Genomic DNA, 18894 nt, shown 5'->3' with positions numbered 1-18894 from the left:
ACCAGTAACACATTTCCCCCCATGAATGTGGAAGAAAAAGCCTTAAGATTTAATCATGGCTCAAATGCCAAAATGTCACCCCACTTGCTGCTGCATCATGGCGGTTCAAAGCAATTAAACCTCCACTTTTCTGTTTCTAGTGTCAAACATTGGTGCAGATAAATGGAAAATAAAAATAGGTTTGGTCTCAGCATAGCACCGTTATCCAGACGTAAATGCAAACCGGTTTCAGATTATTTCTGTAGGCTATGACATGACCGCAACATTTACTGACAAATTACATAAATAAAGCAGCTCTGTGATCACATGTACGTACATGACAATGCACAGAAGTTGTCTTCTTACCTGTAGTGTAAATTGTGTTTCATATTTGTATGATATGCTGCACGATGACAACGTACATTTCCCCACTGCGGTACTAATAAATGATCTTATCTTGGCTTATGCTCATCATGATTCATTGATCTTTGACTTAATGTTAGAGACCTTGTGTGTAATAGTCCTAGTCCCAGTATAAACTACAGACAGTTCACTAACTGGTATGTGAATTATATCTGCTTCAAAGTTATGGGGGCAGAATTTATACGATTGGTGCGAGAGTCAGAAGATATCACATTCTTACTGCCACTGTGGTATGAAATTATTACTATTGCTGATTGTGCTGCATTTTCAGTGCGCATAGTCGCTCACTTCAAGGTTACTTTGGTCAGATTTTTGGAACAAACTCTCACGAAGACCCTAATGGCCACAAGCTTTACCTATTCCCGATGCTCACAGTGTTGCCCAGCTCTGTTGCTTCAAATGTGCGAGCCCCGCTGTACTTTAGGTGGGCCCTGTTCTGCCAGGAAAGATGAATGGGCACAGTGTTACCATCTAACTAATCAGAATGTCTTTGAAGGCAGCTCAATAGCCCTGTCTGACCTCTTTTTGATCAATGCCGTTCTACTGTGGGATTCTCTTTAGGCGGAGAAGCAAAACGCACACACGCACGCACACACGCGTCCCCACAGACACAATTTCATGCTTACACAAACAGGGGAAAAGCTTGGTGCATGCAAATTTCTTTATCCCACAATGTCACTGTTATTCTGTAATGGGACCACAGCAGCACAGGCAGTGGCACATAAAAGCGTACACACACACACATACCAGATGTGCACCACCCTCTTTTTATCACATTTGGCTCTTGTCTCATACAAAGCCCAGGACATACAATACTGTTGGTGAACATTAGTGTTCACAGCTTGCTGAGCATAATATTGCGATTTTCAGTGCTTGTCAATCACGGCTCATTGTGAATGCGAAATACAATTTTACATGTGTTTAATAGTCTGTTGATGCCGTGCGAAATTGTAACACACAAGGATCACAAAAATATTATATTGTACAGTATTTGCTGTACATTCATATGGTTTGAATAGGAAATGGATGACAGGTTTTTTTTTTATTTGTTTGTTTTTAAATTAGAACATATTTTTAAATGATGTGAAGTACTGTTACCTCAGTGACCTGACAGTTTTAGGTCCTTGTGGGTTCAGTCAAGCTTGTGATTACAAGTCATTGATTATACAGTTTGAAAGCAAATATAAAAGTGCCAGGAACATTTTAAAGACCATGTATTAACATTCAGGCTGAATTTTCCAATGACATGTGGACACCACCGAGTACAGGTCTGAACAAACCACTTGTCCAGTCCGGAGGTGGTCTGTCTGGCTGTGTTTCTTTGCATGCATACATGCAGTGCATCCTTTAGGACACATTAGAGACCACCTCTACATGTCTGATGTCTTCACATTTTTCTTTGTCTCTCTCTCTCTCTCTCTCCGTCTACCTGTCACTTGCACTGATACACAGATACAAACACATTGACAGCAGAGACATTAGTGCAGTCAATTTTGCTACCACAAACAGACCAGCTAGAGCACCTGTCCAATCAACATGCAATGTACTGCATGTTAAGTGTGAACAGTCATACTCAACAGTGTCCACTTCTCTCTCAGGAGAGATCAGGGGCCTCATTTCTAAAGCTTTCTTGCCTGATTCCTGATTATGTGAACTTCCTCTTCTCTCTGTGTTCGCCATGATTTTCTAGTCACTTTCTATTAAATGAATATTAATAGTCAAGTACGGGCGTTACCTGAAGTCCACAAAAGCTGCTCTGCAATACAAGTTGGTTGTGATTGATAAAGAGAAACTGGCGTTGCACGTGTGTGCATTTTAGAAATCCGAATATTTTGTTTGCGTAAGTAAATCCTGTGTTTCAAGCCTGCAGTTCAGTCACTTAGTTACTGTACATATGACTCACCAATCACCATGTCTCCCTCTAAAGAAGGACATAATGCCTTTGTGCTGCTTAACTGCCCGACTCGCTGCATGCCTTAAAAACGATTCAGTATTTGAAAGGACCCCTGTAGCTCCTAATAGTCAGTTTTTGTTTTTCTTCCAGCTGGTTTTTCCTCTTATCATCACTTTTTGTGTGCTTGTTGCAACACCACAGCGCCTCGGGATCCATCCCCGCTAGGCCTGCAGCCAGTTCAAACCACACAACTTTGATTTATTTCGTATTTCAATGGGTTTTCAAATTTTAACAAGTAAAAACAGTGATGTCTTAACTGCTACAGCATGTGCTCCGAGCTGTATTCACAATGAGGCACCATGTGGATACTGAATTGTAACTATTTGGCGAAGAAAACAAAATTGTGCATTATAGCAACCATCTGTATCTGTGAACACTTCACTTGTGTTTTAGTATGTGCAGACGTGCAATAGTGTTGTTCTCATCAACATTGTTGTTACCCAATTTAAGAGCAGAAATCAGAGAATGTGCAGTGCTTAACTGCTTCCTGTTGGCCACAGGGTTCAGTAATGTTATATCTTGCTGCACTGACTCATTCAAAAAATACCTGTGTTCTGTGATCAGTCCTTGATATTCCCAGTTTGATTACATTATGTCCCAATTTTGGGTACAATTTTCCACCCAAGACATTTTCTTATTGTGGGAGCCATGGAGGGAGCCTCTCCATGTTGCTATTACAACTAAGTGAAGGGTTTTTCTTCTAGTTGCTGTTGATTGGCAGACATTTTCTTATTGTGGGAGCCATGGAGGGAGCCTCTCCATGTTGCTATTACAACTAAGTGAAGGGTTTTTCTTATGGTTGCTGTTGATTGCTTATTGAAACATGTGCATTCACTGTTATACATCAGCACTAGCCTAGACATGACATTAGAGAATGATCACTGATATTTTACAATAAAATCTCAACTTGTGACTCTCAGTTATGACATTCAACAACCTTTTCTTCCAAGCCATTTTCTTTCTTTATGATCATTTCCATTCTTTCACGCGTTGTTTTAGGACACCCCGACTCAATCTACTCCATAGAGGGTGATATTCACTATGTACATTACGCACCTCAGGTGTTTATTACAAGTGCTTATTACGTTAGCTTGAGGCTCGTCCTCATTGAGGTTTCATCACAGTCAGTCAACATGTAAAATATACAGTAAATAAAATCCAAGGAAAGATAGATGGTGCAGAAGGTTACATGTGTGAGACTCTTTTATGCTTATATCAACATAGACATTGTGGGAATACTTTTTAAAGCAGGAAAAACTCTCTCCCTCTGTCCAGGTGTATGCCTAATCACTGTGAACACGGAGGCCGCTGTAAACAGACGTGGGACGGTTTCAGCTGCACCTGTGATGGTACAGGTTACAATGGAGCCACGTGTCACACGTGTAAGTACTGGAGAGTTCTGCTCACCTGACTCACCCACCACTGTGTTCTCTTCCTTGTGGGTTTCTTGTTTGGTCATCCTGATGTGATTAAACATTTTTCCTTTCAACACCACCGACCCCAGTAGTGTGACAGACCAGCTACTGAAGTGCTCAAAGGCCAGGCGTGTCTGATGTTGTTTTTTGAGAAGAGGTAAATCACAAACGGCACTAGCAGATAAAGAACAGTTTGGAAAAGAGAATTGGAAGAAAGAGCCACCAACAATTGTTCCGGGACAGAGAGATAACATTAAACTATATTGTGTATTTTCAACCTTAAGTCACCAATTTAAAAATGAGCGCGTGTGTGATGTGAGAAGAGGAAGGTATTGCTCAGAAAATAGTACAGCAGAGGGACAAGCTTTGACAATAAAACTGAAGAAATGTGATGAAAACAATATGAGATGGCTTTGTAAGACCAGAAGTCTCTCTGTGTCAATAACAGTTAACGGAGTATTGTAATGGTTAGAGGAAGAGCTGTAACATGTAGAGGTCAGGGTGTCTGGATTGGGACTGGGAAGTTGCAGGTCGATTCTGGAAACCTTACAATCCACGCTGACTCTAAGGGTGCATTCACAGCAGCACCTCTTAATCGAACCCTAGTTTGTTTGCTCAGAAAATCTGGTTCGTTTGGGGAGGAACGGAACTCTGATGCGCACCAAAGAAGCAAACTCTGATCCGCCTGAAAACGTAGGTCTCGGTCCGCTTCAAGTGAACCAAACGCAGGAAGCAGGGCATTGTGGGTAAACAACCAAAACATACGTGTTTAGACAATTGGCCGGGAGAAATGGCTAAGCTCATTGTTCCAGCGTATGTGTAGTATGTTTGCATAAAACAAAATTTAAAAAAAACAAGGCCGATAGGATTTGATGCAGCTCCATGTTTTGCTCTTTGTGGTCTTGTCTTCTCTTTCAGTAATTTTTGATGCAGCGCTGCCTCAGGCGAGGAGGGAAATACGTTATTCAAAAGGTTCAGTTCGTTTCACTGAAGTGCAGTCCCCAATAGTACCGAGTCCAGCGGACTGAGGTCGTCGGATTACTTTTGTCAAAGACTACAAACCCTGTCCCTCACCCTGTCTAGGAATGGCTCATGGCCCTGAATGGGTAAAATGGCCACTGAATGACCAAAGGATATTGTGAAGTAGGATGAACAAGGACATGAAGAAAAACTTAAAAAGCAAAAATAAAAAGCTGAAACCAAGCAAAGTCAATTCACACTCATGAACACTATTGAACCGTCTGGAAAGTTTCAGTCCAAGTCACACTCTCACATTTGTCTTTGAAGTGTAATTCTTTCCCCCCGTCTGTCTCTGTCTGTCTCTGTGCAGATCAACACAAACATAACATCAATATGTTGTCAGATAGATTGCTAGAGTGTGAGGGACAAGACAGCACTTCCTGACAGACGCTGAATAGAGAGTGGCAACCACCTGAAACAGCTTTCTGCAGGAAGAAACATAAGAAAGTAAATTTAGACACAATGCTTGAATACTTGAAAACAACCCACAAAACCTACTACAATTACAATATATATTCTTGGTTATCAGAAATATACAAAAATAGGTTTCTTGAGGAGGTATTTATTGTCTTAATGATGTCACTTTCTACTCCATTTTTGTATTGTCAGTAAAATCATTGCTTTAACTGCAGCGCCACTGCCCTCAGCCTAAAGTCAACATTATTGTGCACCACCAATGGTGGATGTGTTCGTAGGCAATAAAGAGATGACGAGGTCATAAGATTATAATGTCTTTTTCCTGAAAATTTCACTCAGCACTTTTAAACTACTTCATTGTTTTACTATGACTGTGGACTTTGAGTCATTTTTGTCTCTCTCAGAACTCTTCCTCCTCCTCTGCTTCTTTTCTTTCCTCCAACTGATTTTTCTTTTCTTGTTTTTCCTTGCTTCACCTCCTCTCACAGCGATCTATGAACCATCGTGTGAGGCCTATAAACATTTGGGCAGGTCCTCTGACACCTACTGGATCGACCCTGATGGCAGCGGACCTCTTGGTCCCTTCAAAGTCAACTGCAACATGACAGGTTTGTATGTGGGAGCACCTTAAAAGCACTGCTCTGTGTGTATGTGTGTATGTGTGTGTGTGTGTGTGTGTACATACACTTCCTGACTCCATCCAGCCCCAGTAACCTGTGAGATAAGGAAACTTTCCAGCCCTCCACAGTCTTAACCTCGAGCAGCAGAGCTCTTAACCTGCTACACCTGGGGTTTCCATGGTAACGCTGTCACTGCTGACATTTAGCTGTGAAGGAGCAGACACACACAGTGTTGCACAAACACACACCCACGACCACACACACACACACCAAAAACACAAGAAACAGACTTGTTATGCAAACCTAAGAGTACTCGAACAGTCTGAGTGACACTTCTGTCTCTCTCTCTCTCTCTCTCTCTCTCTCTCTCTCTCTCTCTCTCTCCCTCTCCCCCCCCCCCCCCCCCCCCCGCCCCCTCTCTCCCTCACGCACACACACACAGACATGGCTGAATAAGTAGATAGTCTGCAATACACAAGCATGGTGACAGAGCAAAGGCGAGACTTTTAATGAAATGTCACTGCAGTCCGCCGGCTAGGCCCTTGGTCATGCTGAAAAGCACACACACACATACACACACCTCGCATTGAGTGACTGAACATGTAGAAGTCTGAGTGACTAGCTCATGCTATAACAGTGTGCAAATGTCTATTAAACTCAGGACTCTCCGCTGTAACTTCATTGAGAAAACTTCACTGCCATGGCAGCTAAACTGCTCTTTCACGTGTGTGTGGACTGTGTTGTGTGTTATGTAAGTGAATCTGCATAACTGGGTGACATTTTAACTAGTTTAAGTCCAGTGATTGTCTTAAAAAGTGCAGAAATAAGCAAAAAAAACAACAACAAAACGTCTTATGCATGGATGTGAAAACTGCAAGGACCCCTGGCAGTGTGTCACTACGACGAGTATTGAGGCCACACTGAAGAGAAAAAATGTCATAATATTAATCAAGTCATATTGCGACTTAATTAAATGCATTATTATTAAATAACAGCAACTTGTCTCATAATATTACGACTTTAGTTTCGAAAGATTAAAATGTTTTTCTTGGGTTTGGCCCTAATACTCCGTCATGCCACAGAACCACTGTATTTGCCATGTCCTGTAACATGTTTGTGTGTATTTTGTGTGTTTGTGTAGAGGACAAAGTTTGGACGACAGTCATGAACAACCTACCGCCCAAAACAGCAGTTACTGGCTCCAGCAGAGACAGACGCACCGTCCTGCAGGTCAACTACAGTGCGTCAATGGACCAGGTAACTAAACTGGATTCACGCATGCCCACACGTACACAAATGTCTTATGGATACTAATATGATTAACTCATTTCTTTTGTATTACTGTAGCTGTGTATACAATTGTATTTTATTTGTAGATGTCACATTTTTTCATGGAACATTTCACATTGAATTTACAAATATACTTTCATATTGTCAGGCTAGATACAGCTAACATCGATTTAAGATTATTTATTTGGATGGGTCGTCACATGCAGTATAAGCTGTTAGGTTCTCAAACTGACCATTTTCCACATTTTTTGGCCTTTTTTCCCAATTTTTCCCAATTTTTTTGCTATTACACAGTGGCAAAATGTTCTTTAGGCACTTTAACATTATGTGTGTTGCTCAAAACTTGCTGAAAATGCATTAACATAAGTACTGCACACAGTAGAAGTCTGCAACAAAGCACTAATCATACATCTCCACCCTTACATCTCATTAAACCACACGGAAACCATCTACTGTATGCGTCATTCAAGGAATATCTAACTCTTTTAATCATGTGTGTGCAGGCTTACATTTCCGTGTCGGGCTATGCTCCCTAAAAACTGCAGGGGAAAAAAATAAAAAAACAAGCTGTGTTCAGTTAGTAGATTCTAAATGTGTGCCACTTATCTCATGGCAGAACGCTGTGGCTGGAGAGCCAAACACAGTCCATCAGTGTTGGCTCGTTGAGGGTTTACAACAAATTATTTGACTTTTGTTTTGGCAAATTTATTTGTCACAATTAGCGCTAACGGAAAGCTGTGCTTTCAGTCGTTTGCGTTTGCCAACATGGTGCTCTTGAGAATCTAGGGAACCCTGATTGCCCAGTATTCATCATGCGTAATTCAATTAAATAAACACATTGTGCCGTAGCTAACTGACAGCAACTGTCCGTGTTTGCTGAAAAAGATGTACGTCGCCAAGATTCTGGAGTCAGTGATGAGTTAAGTTAAAAACATTATTGAAAACGGCTCCGATGTGAGGAGAACTGAGACGATGCCAAACATCAAACAGGTCAGTCGACCTGTGAGTCCCAGAGTTATGGTATATCTAAGGTTTTGGAGAAAAGGGGGAGAGGGGAGAGACATCAGGTCAAGATGTCTGGCGCCTTCCTCTGCTGATACCTAGAGTCTGACTGCATAGTCGAGTTATCAGTCCTCTGCCCAATGATCTATATTGAGTTGTTAGGTTTGTGTTATGGAATGCAAGTTGCTAATTTAAAGAAGTTTTCTTTTACACTGATGACGGGAGTTACCTGCTCTGCTGTGGCAACTCCGACTTCCTGACTCACCCTCAAAACTCTAAGCCACACTTTGACTTTCGGTCAAAAGCAACTGCACTGTGCTTTCAACCTGCAAAGTGATACTGTGTAACACGAGATAACAGGATGTGAGAAGCATATCCTTCCTGAAATTATGCTCCCTCCTTAATTAGTATGGATCACATGTTCCATTGTCAGCCTCTCTAAAACAAAGCAACATCGCAGTGCACTGGGTTTTCATTTTGAGGCTCAATTATTTTCCCTTTCTTGGAAGCCGAAGACCTGTCTGGTTGAATAAAATAAAATGAAAATACATGCCCCTGCTTGTTTTTCCAGGTGACTGCCATCACCGCCAGTGCAGAATACTGTGAGCAGCAAATCATCTACAGCTGTCAAAAGTCCAGGCTGCTAAACACTCCAGGTAAGAGCTGAGGGTGGCATCTTTATTCACTGCTGACTCAAAAAGGCCACACACACCATTGAGACAGGCAGAAAGCTTGTTCCCATCTGCTTTCTTGTCTGGGGATTCTACAGACGCAGGGGTAAAATTAAAAGAAATATCTGATTTACTTGAAAAGATGAACCTAAAAATGCAAACGAGTTACAAAACTGATGACCTGAGACCCAAAACTAAGCAAACACCTTTTGGTTTAGGGGCTTTAAAGCTGTTCTAGTGGCTTCTTATCAACCACCTCTTCACTGAGATGCTCTGTGTTTGTTTTTCCTTTAATTTGTCGCCCCTGCATTATTTTTTACGGTTAACTTAATCCCGCGTTTACTCAGGTCTAGAATAAATAATCCAAACCGACCATTAGTAATGCATTGCAGCCCGTTCGCGATCCTTTTGAGTAGATTAACTTGGATTACATTCATTTGCATCAGATCTGTTTGCACTTTGTCCGTTTGGCTGTGGTGTGCTTTAGAAAGGCCGGAGTTTCGTGTCAGTTTGGTTTGGATTAGTTAGGCTGGCTTTCGAAATGGCTGAGTTGTGTAAGGTTTGCCCTGGATTAGATATGTTTGATTTGTGGTGTGGTTGATTTAGTGGAGTTTAATCAGGGTTTTAATAGTTGGTATGCAGTGCAGAATTGGAGAGAGCAGGGCTTGCAGCTGCTGCTGCTGGTGACAGAACAGACAAAGGCAACAGCATTTTACTCTTGTTTTGCCCAATATGTCTCAGTGCTTGGTTTTTAGTCTAATATCTTGTTTGAAGATGACATCTGTATGCGTGTGTATACTTGGTATGCTGTGTGGCTTTCACTTTGACCAAGCCTGCAAACACACTTTTCCACTATACAGTTCCGGCACGGCACAGCTGCACGAAAATGCCGTGACGTTGTTTTATACACGACACACACAAACTAGTGACTTGTAAAGCAGTTGTTTTCTGTATACTGAATCATGAGACTCAGTTAATTAAAAAGATTTGTGAACAGAATCGTTTACAACTTCCTGCATGACCGGAGCACAGACTCCGTCTGACACAGTAGCTGAACTGAAATACGGCAGAAGGGGTTGTGATGCGGCTCACCGCTCACAATCGCTAAATACACCAGATTTTAGACATTTCCTTGCTATATGTTGTAGATTTACGCATGTCTTTAGGATTTTTAACTGATGTACAGTTCGGCATTGTTCAGGTTTGATGCTCATGACTCTTTTAATGACGACAATCTGACCAGTCTATGGCCATCGCATTGGCTCAGCTCACTTGGAACCTCACCAGAGAAGGTACTAAAAAAGTGACAGGTACTATTGCTAAAGGAAAAGCAATACAAATATATATATATGTGCCGAGTCGGGCTGTGTGGTGGAAAAGCGCCATTCCTTGCCATAAAACATCACTAACTATACTTGATGACCTATTATTGATACCATACATCCCCTTGCTCCCTTTAAATCAAGTAATAATCATCAATGGAACTTGTAGGGTCCAGCATTTAGGTGAAGGGCTGGGGTTAGGGTTAGTGGTTGGACCCCACACAAATAGTGAGCTCCAGGTTTGTCGATGGCACAAATGCAGTTAAATAAAGGTTGTTACACTGTGTGTCTTTGTGCATGCATGTGGGTGTGCGTGTGAGTGCTACTGCGCCTTGATTGACAGAGAAGAAATAAAGCAAAAGGCAGTTAGTAATAGTTGGGTATTAGTGCAACAGACCAAAACTTTGCAATTAACCTCCACTGCTCCGAGAGATGACATCTACACCTACATTGTGCAAAAGCGCACACACACACTATCAATTTTTTCCTCGTTTTTTTTTCTTCACCTTAAATGAAGTTGTGTGGGCGCACGCACACATGGTCCGATCACACGCACTCACAAAGTCAGTCCGTCAGTCCTTCATTTACTAGTTTACTCTTAATTCACTACCTTGTAACTTGGGGAAATCCAATTACCGGGATAAAACGTCTGAGAATGTAGGACCGAGGAAAATCATTTACCCCAAAATATGCTTCATAAATTAGCTGTCAGCTTTTATCAAATTACATTGTCAACAGCGTTGCCTCTGTGGACGGCAGACATTCACACACACATACACTTGCTACTCCCCCACTTCCACTGTTTTCCCCGTCCAGATCTCATCTATTACACAAGGGCTGGCATTTTGAAAATAAACGAACTGTTAAATGGCCAATGTATTCTGCCACCAGTGGCACCCTTAATTTGGAGCTGTAGCAATAATTGTCCTAATGGTCTGACCCTCTCCTTGCCTATTTCACGTACTGCATTCTGCCCTTTTATCATTTTTATCACCGCTCTCACTCAAACACACACACACACACGTCAAACACCCATTTATTCACAATATTAAATGATGCATGCAGCAGCACAAGTACAAAGTTCCAACCTAGAGATGCACTCTGGATTTCTCCCCATCTCCCCTCCCCCTGCTCTCTCTCTCTCTCTCTCTCGACTGCTCTCCGTCATCTTCTGCATCCAGATGTACCAATTTTATATCAATCTATTTTCTGCACTTACTCTGCACTTAACTCTCCCACTTTGTTCTTTCCTTCGTCCCATTTAACAAGTCTCCAATTTTACTTCACATTATTTTCCTCCTTATTTTTTTTTTTTAAATCTGCTGCACCCCTACCTCATTCTCTTGCTTTTGTTCCCCTGTAATGTTGGAATCAGCTTTAATACTCTCCACTCACAGCAGCCCCTGCATTATGAACTACTGGTGGCACAAAGTTTGTACAAACAAGCACCCATGCGGATGCAGACCAATAATTTAAAGGAAAAAAAAGAGATGGAGACACACCAGACACACATCTCACCTACAAATGAAGCCAAAATAGCCCAGACTCAATCCCTGCCATCTCACTCTATTCACCTCATTTTGAGCCAGAATCTGTGCAGTCGCCATGGTGGGGAAGTGAAGTTCTGTGACTGACTTCCCACTGACACACTTGCATAACCAATCTCTAGTTATCCCCTTAATGATTACATTTTTTTTTTTTGCATGTTTGTCACACTTAAATGTTTCAGATTATCAAACAAATTACAATATTAGAGGATAAAACTATCTAAACCTACATGGCCCTATATAAAGTCCCTTGTAAAATCATGAAGTAACTATGGTTCATCACATTTTTTTGGAAAGCTGGGTGCAATTTCACTCGCGACACTCAGGCCCGATTACTGCCAGACCTGTTGAATCAAGAGATCACTTAACTAGAACCTGTCAGACAAAGTGAAGTAGGCCAAAAGATCCCAAAAAAAGGAAGACATCATGTCGCGATCTAAAGAAAGTCAGGAACAGATGAGAAACAAAGTCATTGACATCTATTGGTCTGAAGAAGAGTCGGCCAAAATTCCTCCACAGTGATGTGATGGCCATGTAGGTTTGGATTGTCTTTTCTTCCCTCAATAAATGCAATCATCACTTAAAAACTACATTTTGGGTTTACTTGGTTTATCTTTGTCTAATATTTAAATTTGTTTGATAATCTGGAACATTTAAGTGTAACAAACATGCAAAATATTAAGAATCGGGAAGAGGGCAAATACTTTTTCCCAGCATGTGCATTATTATTCCCTTTTGCTTTTAATTCCTGTATTGATATGCAGCCTTGACCTTTGACTCAACACATGGAAAAAGGATATTAGTGTTCATAAATTTGAGCACTAAATCACTGTAATGGTGCTGATGGAATATCCAGAGACAACGATTGTCTCACATCACCACAAACAATCAAAAACCAACCAACCATTTATTTTCTGAACAGACTGCGATAATTTTCACTCTGTTTTTCTGACTCTCACACACGCATACTGCCAGATGTATTCACATCTCTCTCTCACACACACATACACGTATTATTTTGTTTTTCAACTTATGAAAACACTTTGTTTCTCTCTTTGTTTCATTTGCCTGAAGCAGTCGCGAGAATAATTTATAGCACCCGGGCTAATGAAGAGAGAAATGTTTCCATCAAATAAATGAGCTCATTAATCCAGTGAACTGTGCCTCAGTGAGACGTACTGTAAGTGTCTAATATGTGCATTGTTCAGAGGCAACGCAGATGCACACATTTCCTGATCATATAAGGGGAAGTTGCCTATATTGCTTCCCATTTCAAATATTAATCTAAAAACAGGATTGACTGGGCCTGTGATGTACAGTATTTCACAAATAAATGATCACATAATAACATATAAGTAGTCCATAATGATAAAGGAACAACATGAATTTGGCTGTGACTGCCTGAAGTAAGTAATCTATCAGTGACACATTTATTGTAAAACATCAGTGTCTGATGTGATGAGCACGTAATGTTGCTCAGTAAAACGGGACACACGAGTGATTATCTGTCTGATTATAAGTCTGAGTGTCTTACAAAGACGAAAACAGCACTGAAATGCAACAAATTTATCTGATTTTCTCATATTTTTGTTAATCCTTAGTGCCCATGTGGCATGGATCCGTGCTGCAGTTGCACCCATGGTAAATTGACATGGGAATAATACACAAAGTCAAAGTTATGATTCATCAAGCAATAATTGTGAAAAAAGTCAAAGAATAGACCTCTTATTTTTGTTCATAAAAACGAGCCAAGAGAACTTTGAACTGTGACCTATTTCCAAATGTCACAAATTAAATATGATTTAAAAGAAATGTGAGTACTTTTTGATCAGGTGTGTTTATAAAGTCAGACTGTTGTGCGGAATTTGAAAAAAGCAGCCTAAATGCTCTGTGTTTTAAGGGTTAATAAAAAAAGTTCCAGTCATTTCATTTGATGCGTCATAAATATTCAATTATAAGTGGGATTACATATAACACAGCCCTGACCTGCATTTTAAAAGAGTGAGACTCAAGACTGGCTTGAAGGTGTTCGATCCCCTAAACAACCATGTAGAAATTTGTGTTGGAGAGACAGAAAATGAGAGAGGTGAGGGACAGGAGGAGAGGAAGAGAAGAAACCTGGGTGGCCACACAGTGGAGATGAGTGTGTTGAGGATAATGAGGCTGTGTGTATGCATGACATTGTTACACTTCAGTCCTTGGGCTCTTTTGGTCTCAATTATTGCTTCACAAGTTGCAGCAAGCCAGCCACAGTAATATTCCACACACATGCACACAGTCACAGGTCTTGAATTACACCCTTGTGACTTTATTCAGCACCACCAGTAAACCACTTGTTTATTTTTTTGTCTCACTTTTTTTTTTTTTTTTTGGGTGGGGGGGTTGGAAGCTTTTTGATGTTCATCATTAAATCGATGCAGCGGCAGTGTACGAGTGTTATTATTTTCTCCTTCCTTTCCTCCTCGCTTTCGCTCTCATGTGTCTCTCGGCAAAAATAACAGGTACCCGTGATGGTGCTCTGCTGTGATATGTGAACAAGGCTCGCTGGCATGCAGCTGAGCTACAAAAGTCTATCCCTAATTAAGTTTTATCGTGATAAATACAATCCTTAACCACGCTGCACGGGAACTTCTGCTCACTCCTCAGCAGTGTGGCCTCAGCTCACACCTGCTACCTTGTTGTTTTTTGGGTTTTCTATTCTTAGTCGTTTTACTGCTGATGGAAAAATAATAAGTGTATGCATATTCAGGGCCTTGTCTTTGCCTTTTAACTGTTTGACATTTTGTCATTAGTTCAAACATCACTTTGAATTTTGCGTGCTCTCCCTTTTTATTAGCCTATTGTGCTGACACACTGCCCAATTGTGCCACGTCTTTCATTACCCAAACAATGTTCTGGTTACAGTGTCATTCATTTCTGAAAGCACTCTAGGCTAGAAGCATATCAAGGGCCAAGAGAGCTCAAGAGCTAATATACTGAAATACAAGAGAAAGGAAAACCATCGCCGGAGTCTTTGAGCGTCTCTCCTGCTCTCCCCGTCACCCCAGCGCCTGTCTTTTTTCTTTCCTCTCCTTTTCTTTCCCCCTATGGACACGATACTAATTAACGTTAATTTATCCTCTCTATCTTTCCCTGCTTTGAATACACTGGTGAGAATCCACACGCCTTCAAGGTTGCAGGCAGCTTTTTGGCGACCACCCCATGGGCAGGCGAGCTGAAAAGAGACACCGGAGGCTGCATGTGTAACGTTCGGCTTAATGTAGCATCAGAAATTAACAGATGGAACTAGCCTGAGACCCTTCTCCTGCTATTCAGATAGGTTAGACCAGGAGAGGATTGACAATTTCAAAGAGAAGACATTTATATCATAGAGTATATGATGTTTCTGTGCAGTGGTGGACAAGTCGGTGAGCTTTTTCGTGACAAAGCTGGGTTTAGTTTTAGAGGCTGTACAAACACAGACCACCGCAATGTACGATCCATCACAGCAAAGCCCAAATCATTTACATCCCATAATGCATGCTCTCTGCTTGCTGTTGCCTTGGTAATGCGCCATTGCCTTGGATAATGCTGTCATATGTTGTGTTGACAGAGTCGTGTGTCTTATCCCACCCCACGTCTGCCTACCTGACTGCGACAGTTACAGCTTATAGCTACACAGGCGCAGGTGTCGGAGTAAAAGAGTATAACACTTTACAGTACATTAAGTTGGAGTAATAAGGTGTTTGCCAGGGCAGCGTCTCTCTTTTTTTTTTAATCTTTCATTCCCTCAGTTATGCTTTTTCTTTCTCTGAAAATCGTTCTCTTTCCTCCTCATTATGTTTGTCATTTATTTTTGTCAGTCTCTTAGTCAAACTCTTTTTTTTTTTTAGACGTGTGTATGTGGGAGCTCCCGTTTAAGTGACAGGCCAGAGTGAGTCGAGTCCGTGAGTGTAACCATGTGTCATGGAGTTGTTTGTCGATACAGCACCAGCTGCTCACGCAGGCCTGACTGTGTGCTTCCGTGTGTGTGTGTGTCTGTGTCTGTGTCTGTCTCTCATTCGGCACTTGTTGTGTTTGCATGAACGAGTGTGCTGCCCACAGGCCGCGGTGTTAAACTACTGTACTGTACTCTCCTCTCTGCGATCACAAGGCACGGATTCTGTTTTAGTAGCCGTCATTGAGCAAGGGAAGAAGGTGCAATTCCTAAAATGTACTGAATGACAATCTCCTTCCTTCCAGTGCTGTATAAAAAGTATTCTGTAATCATTTCTTAACGTATTTTGAACATTGCACGACCAGTGTTTGACAGGTGTGTGTGTTCAAACTCCACAAGAATACTATCATAAAAAAAGGTTTAATGAAAGGCGTCGTCTTTTCCAATGGAGACAAGTCTGTCTGTTGTACCTGTCACAGCTGCTGACACCTGGAATTAGTGCAGTGTTTCAGAACAGAGTTAGGGATCAGATGGTACAAGGTGCTCTGGGCCATGTTTTGCAAGAACATGAACCTCTCCTGAACACATAAATTTAAATGCGGTCGTCTGACGCGCACATCTCCACTGGATTTATTCATCTGTAATGCAGAAGAAAAACAAGCACAGATGTGTTGACTATTTTCTCCTCTGGTTTATTTCTGATTCAACGTCTTCTATGTATGACGTGTCCAGTGCACATGAGTAGAATTAAACTCTTGTCAGTGGGGAAAAAGTTATGATTGTGAAAAAAAATTCTCTTCTATTTATCCTCTAAATAGAACTTCAAATTGTGTTTGCATCTGTCATTAACGGAGCTTTTTATTAATATCAATTATTTCTCTTTAACCCCGTGCTGTGTTTCAAAAATAATGTTGTATGCGCGATGTTTGCGGGCTAAGTCAGAGTCTGTGAGCTTTAATTTGCTCTGACTGTGAGAACATGATTGAGAGCTGTGTGTGTTTGCAACCTTTACTAATGTTCCGTGCCATTTATGAATGGTCTTAATTAACTCCGTGTTTTAAATTCATAATACAGTAAAAGGCAAAGGACATAGTCATAGCTGTAGCCTAATTTAATTTAATTTAGCATCATTTAAACCTTCAGAGATTTAATTGCGTTTTGAATTTGTAGATTCTGTGTCACCGTTAATTGTTGAAATTGTTGAGTGAAATAAGGCTTCCACTCGTACAGTTCTATTAAAGGATGCAAAAAAAAAGATCTTCCATCGCTTAATTAAAACTTAAAGTGAGCTATTTAAAACGGTGCACTAACATGCTAGATTGTCAGCTTTTGTCTTAGATCAAATTAAAATTGTGAACACAGACTGGTGTTTCCTGCCTTTGCTCTTTACAGGCAAAACTTAGACATCAGTTAAAGTAAAGATCCTACAAGAGGGGAGTCCATTATCCATACACAAAAGGCAGCACTCAGCACATCGCATTGCAAACTATTTGCTAATGGTTTTGTTACTGCCACTGTATACATCAGCTTTCAAGACAAGACATTAAACTTGTTACTTGTCTTCTGGGACTGATGTAAAGCCAGTCCAGTAGAATAAGCCAATGCCAGTGTGTTTTTCACTTTTACTTTTTAGTTTCAACAGTAGAAACCACACAAAAAACAACCAAACAATAAAAAAAAGAATAAAGATGTTTCCAGAAACGGCAACAAAGTACAGTCTGTCCCTGAACTCACAGAAACACACATATCATTCAAAAGCATACACCAGTAATAGAACTTACTAAACATCATGAACAAACACATCATGCAACAACCTCTCTATGCACATATCCACATCCACACAATGCATGCCTCACTTTAGATTCTTTTTTTTTTGTCTAGGTTATTTCTGCAACTGCTCTTTTTTTCTTTCTGAACTATTTTCGTCTCTAGCTGTTCTTGTATCTCATCCCCTTTTTGAAATGCTCACTGCTGAAGGGTGGGCCCAAGGCAGTGAGCATTATACAAAGGCAGGTTTGAGCAGCTATTCTTCTTAGGACACTGCGTTGACTTTCAATTGGACACGGACTAAACAAAGCCTTTTCCCTCACCTTAACTTAAATCACAATTAAAATCTTAGTCCAAAAAAGGTATACCAGAAAAGGTCCTTAAGAAGTAAAGAATACCATTTTACACACGTACAGACACAGGGTTTCAATCAGATCTAACTAACATTTATTATCCTGGTGTCCTGTTTTAAAGAAGAATTGCAAGTCAGTCAGAGTTGATTGGGTCGAGGGTGGTGTGTCCATGTGCGTTTCATAAGGCACATATATTGACAACTTTATCAAATTGGTAGTCATTTATGTGAGCCGTTTCCTTAAGCCAAGATAAGTCCAATTTACTGTACTCTACTATTCAAATATGTGTCTCTGTGTTCAGCTTCTCCGCCCGTAGGTGTCACCATGGCTGATCACCTGCTCGTGATTTAGCAGAGATTTATTTTTTTACTTTGGATGACACAACACATTTATCTGGGCTTGGGACTGGCACTAGAAGTACACTGGATGTGGCTGGGGTCAATTTAGAGTGTCCAATTAAGGGGAGCAATGAGGATTGGACACCTTGCTCAGGGATACCGCAGCCCTTGACCTTGGGATTTGAACCAAGGTCATCCCTTTCCACTTGGCCATGGGCTGCCCATTTTCAGGATGTTAAAATTAGGTTTTAAAAAAGTTATCAAATTTTAATAGAAGTGTTACGTTACACAAATGCTCTTTTCTGATGTCAGGTATACAAAAATTAAATAAAACAGGCGCACAAAACAAAAATAAAGTAGTAAATGACTTTGATGCAGACAACTTAATTACACTAATTTAAGTTCACCCTTTAATTTTTGTTTACTGAAACACAAAAACACTTTTGCTTTGATTAAAACGTTGCTGTCTAAATTTCTCTTTTTAAGTTACTTTTTTCTGATTCTCAGTCTATTTTTTCCTCCTCGTGTCTCTCTGGAGTTTGTGTTTTACTCACTGTTGTTCACACCGGGAGTGTGTCTGCTGTGCACCTGCTGCTATGTTCTTTTATACAGGGTTTATCCTTGGTAATACAATTTTTACATTTAAATGCTGCTCTGCAACGAACTTAGTGCCAGAACTTCTCAGCATGAAGCTGCCCATCTGTTGGTCCTTCAACTATTTTACAATAAAAGCCTTGTTTAAAAAAATGCTTAGATTTAGGGAACTGAAATGTGTTTACTTGGAAACAAAAACATTAAGAGCTGTATAAGGGGCATATGCAGCATTGAAACTGCAATGAAAGATAATTTTCTCTTTTCAT

General features: G+C 40.7%; 1 protein-coding gene across 2 annotated transcripts in view; it reads left to right on the top strand.

Annotated features, from left to right (window-relative positions):
- Positions 1–18894, top strand: part of cntnap2a (contactin associated protein 2a) — a 307312-nt gene that overhangs the window by 197771 nt on the left and 90647 nt on the right. For both annotated transcript variants that reach the window (XM_058623391.1, XM_058623402.1), the window contains 4 exons: positions 3632–3738; positions 5697–5816; positions 6970–7085; positions 8692–8776. In XM_058623391.1, the coding sequence (XP_058479374.1) occupies positions 3632–3738; positions 5697–5816; positions 6970–7085; positions 8692–8776 (428 nt within the window). The remainder of the gene's footprint in view (positions 1–3631; positions 3739–5696; positions 5817–6969; positions 7086–8691; positions 8777–18894) is intronic.

Source organism: Solea solea, chromosome 1, assembly GCF_958295425.1.
Source record: "Solea solea chromosome 1, fSolSol10.1, whole genome shotgun sequence".
In the NCBI taxonomy this organism is placed as follows: Eukaryota; Metazoa; Chordata; class Actinopteri; order Pleuronectiformes; family Soleidae; genus Solea; species Solea solea.
Note: the sequence above shows the minus strand (reverse complement) of the source record. Positions and strands in the feature narration are given on the sequence as shown.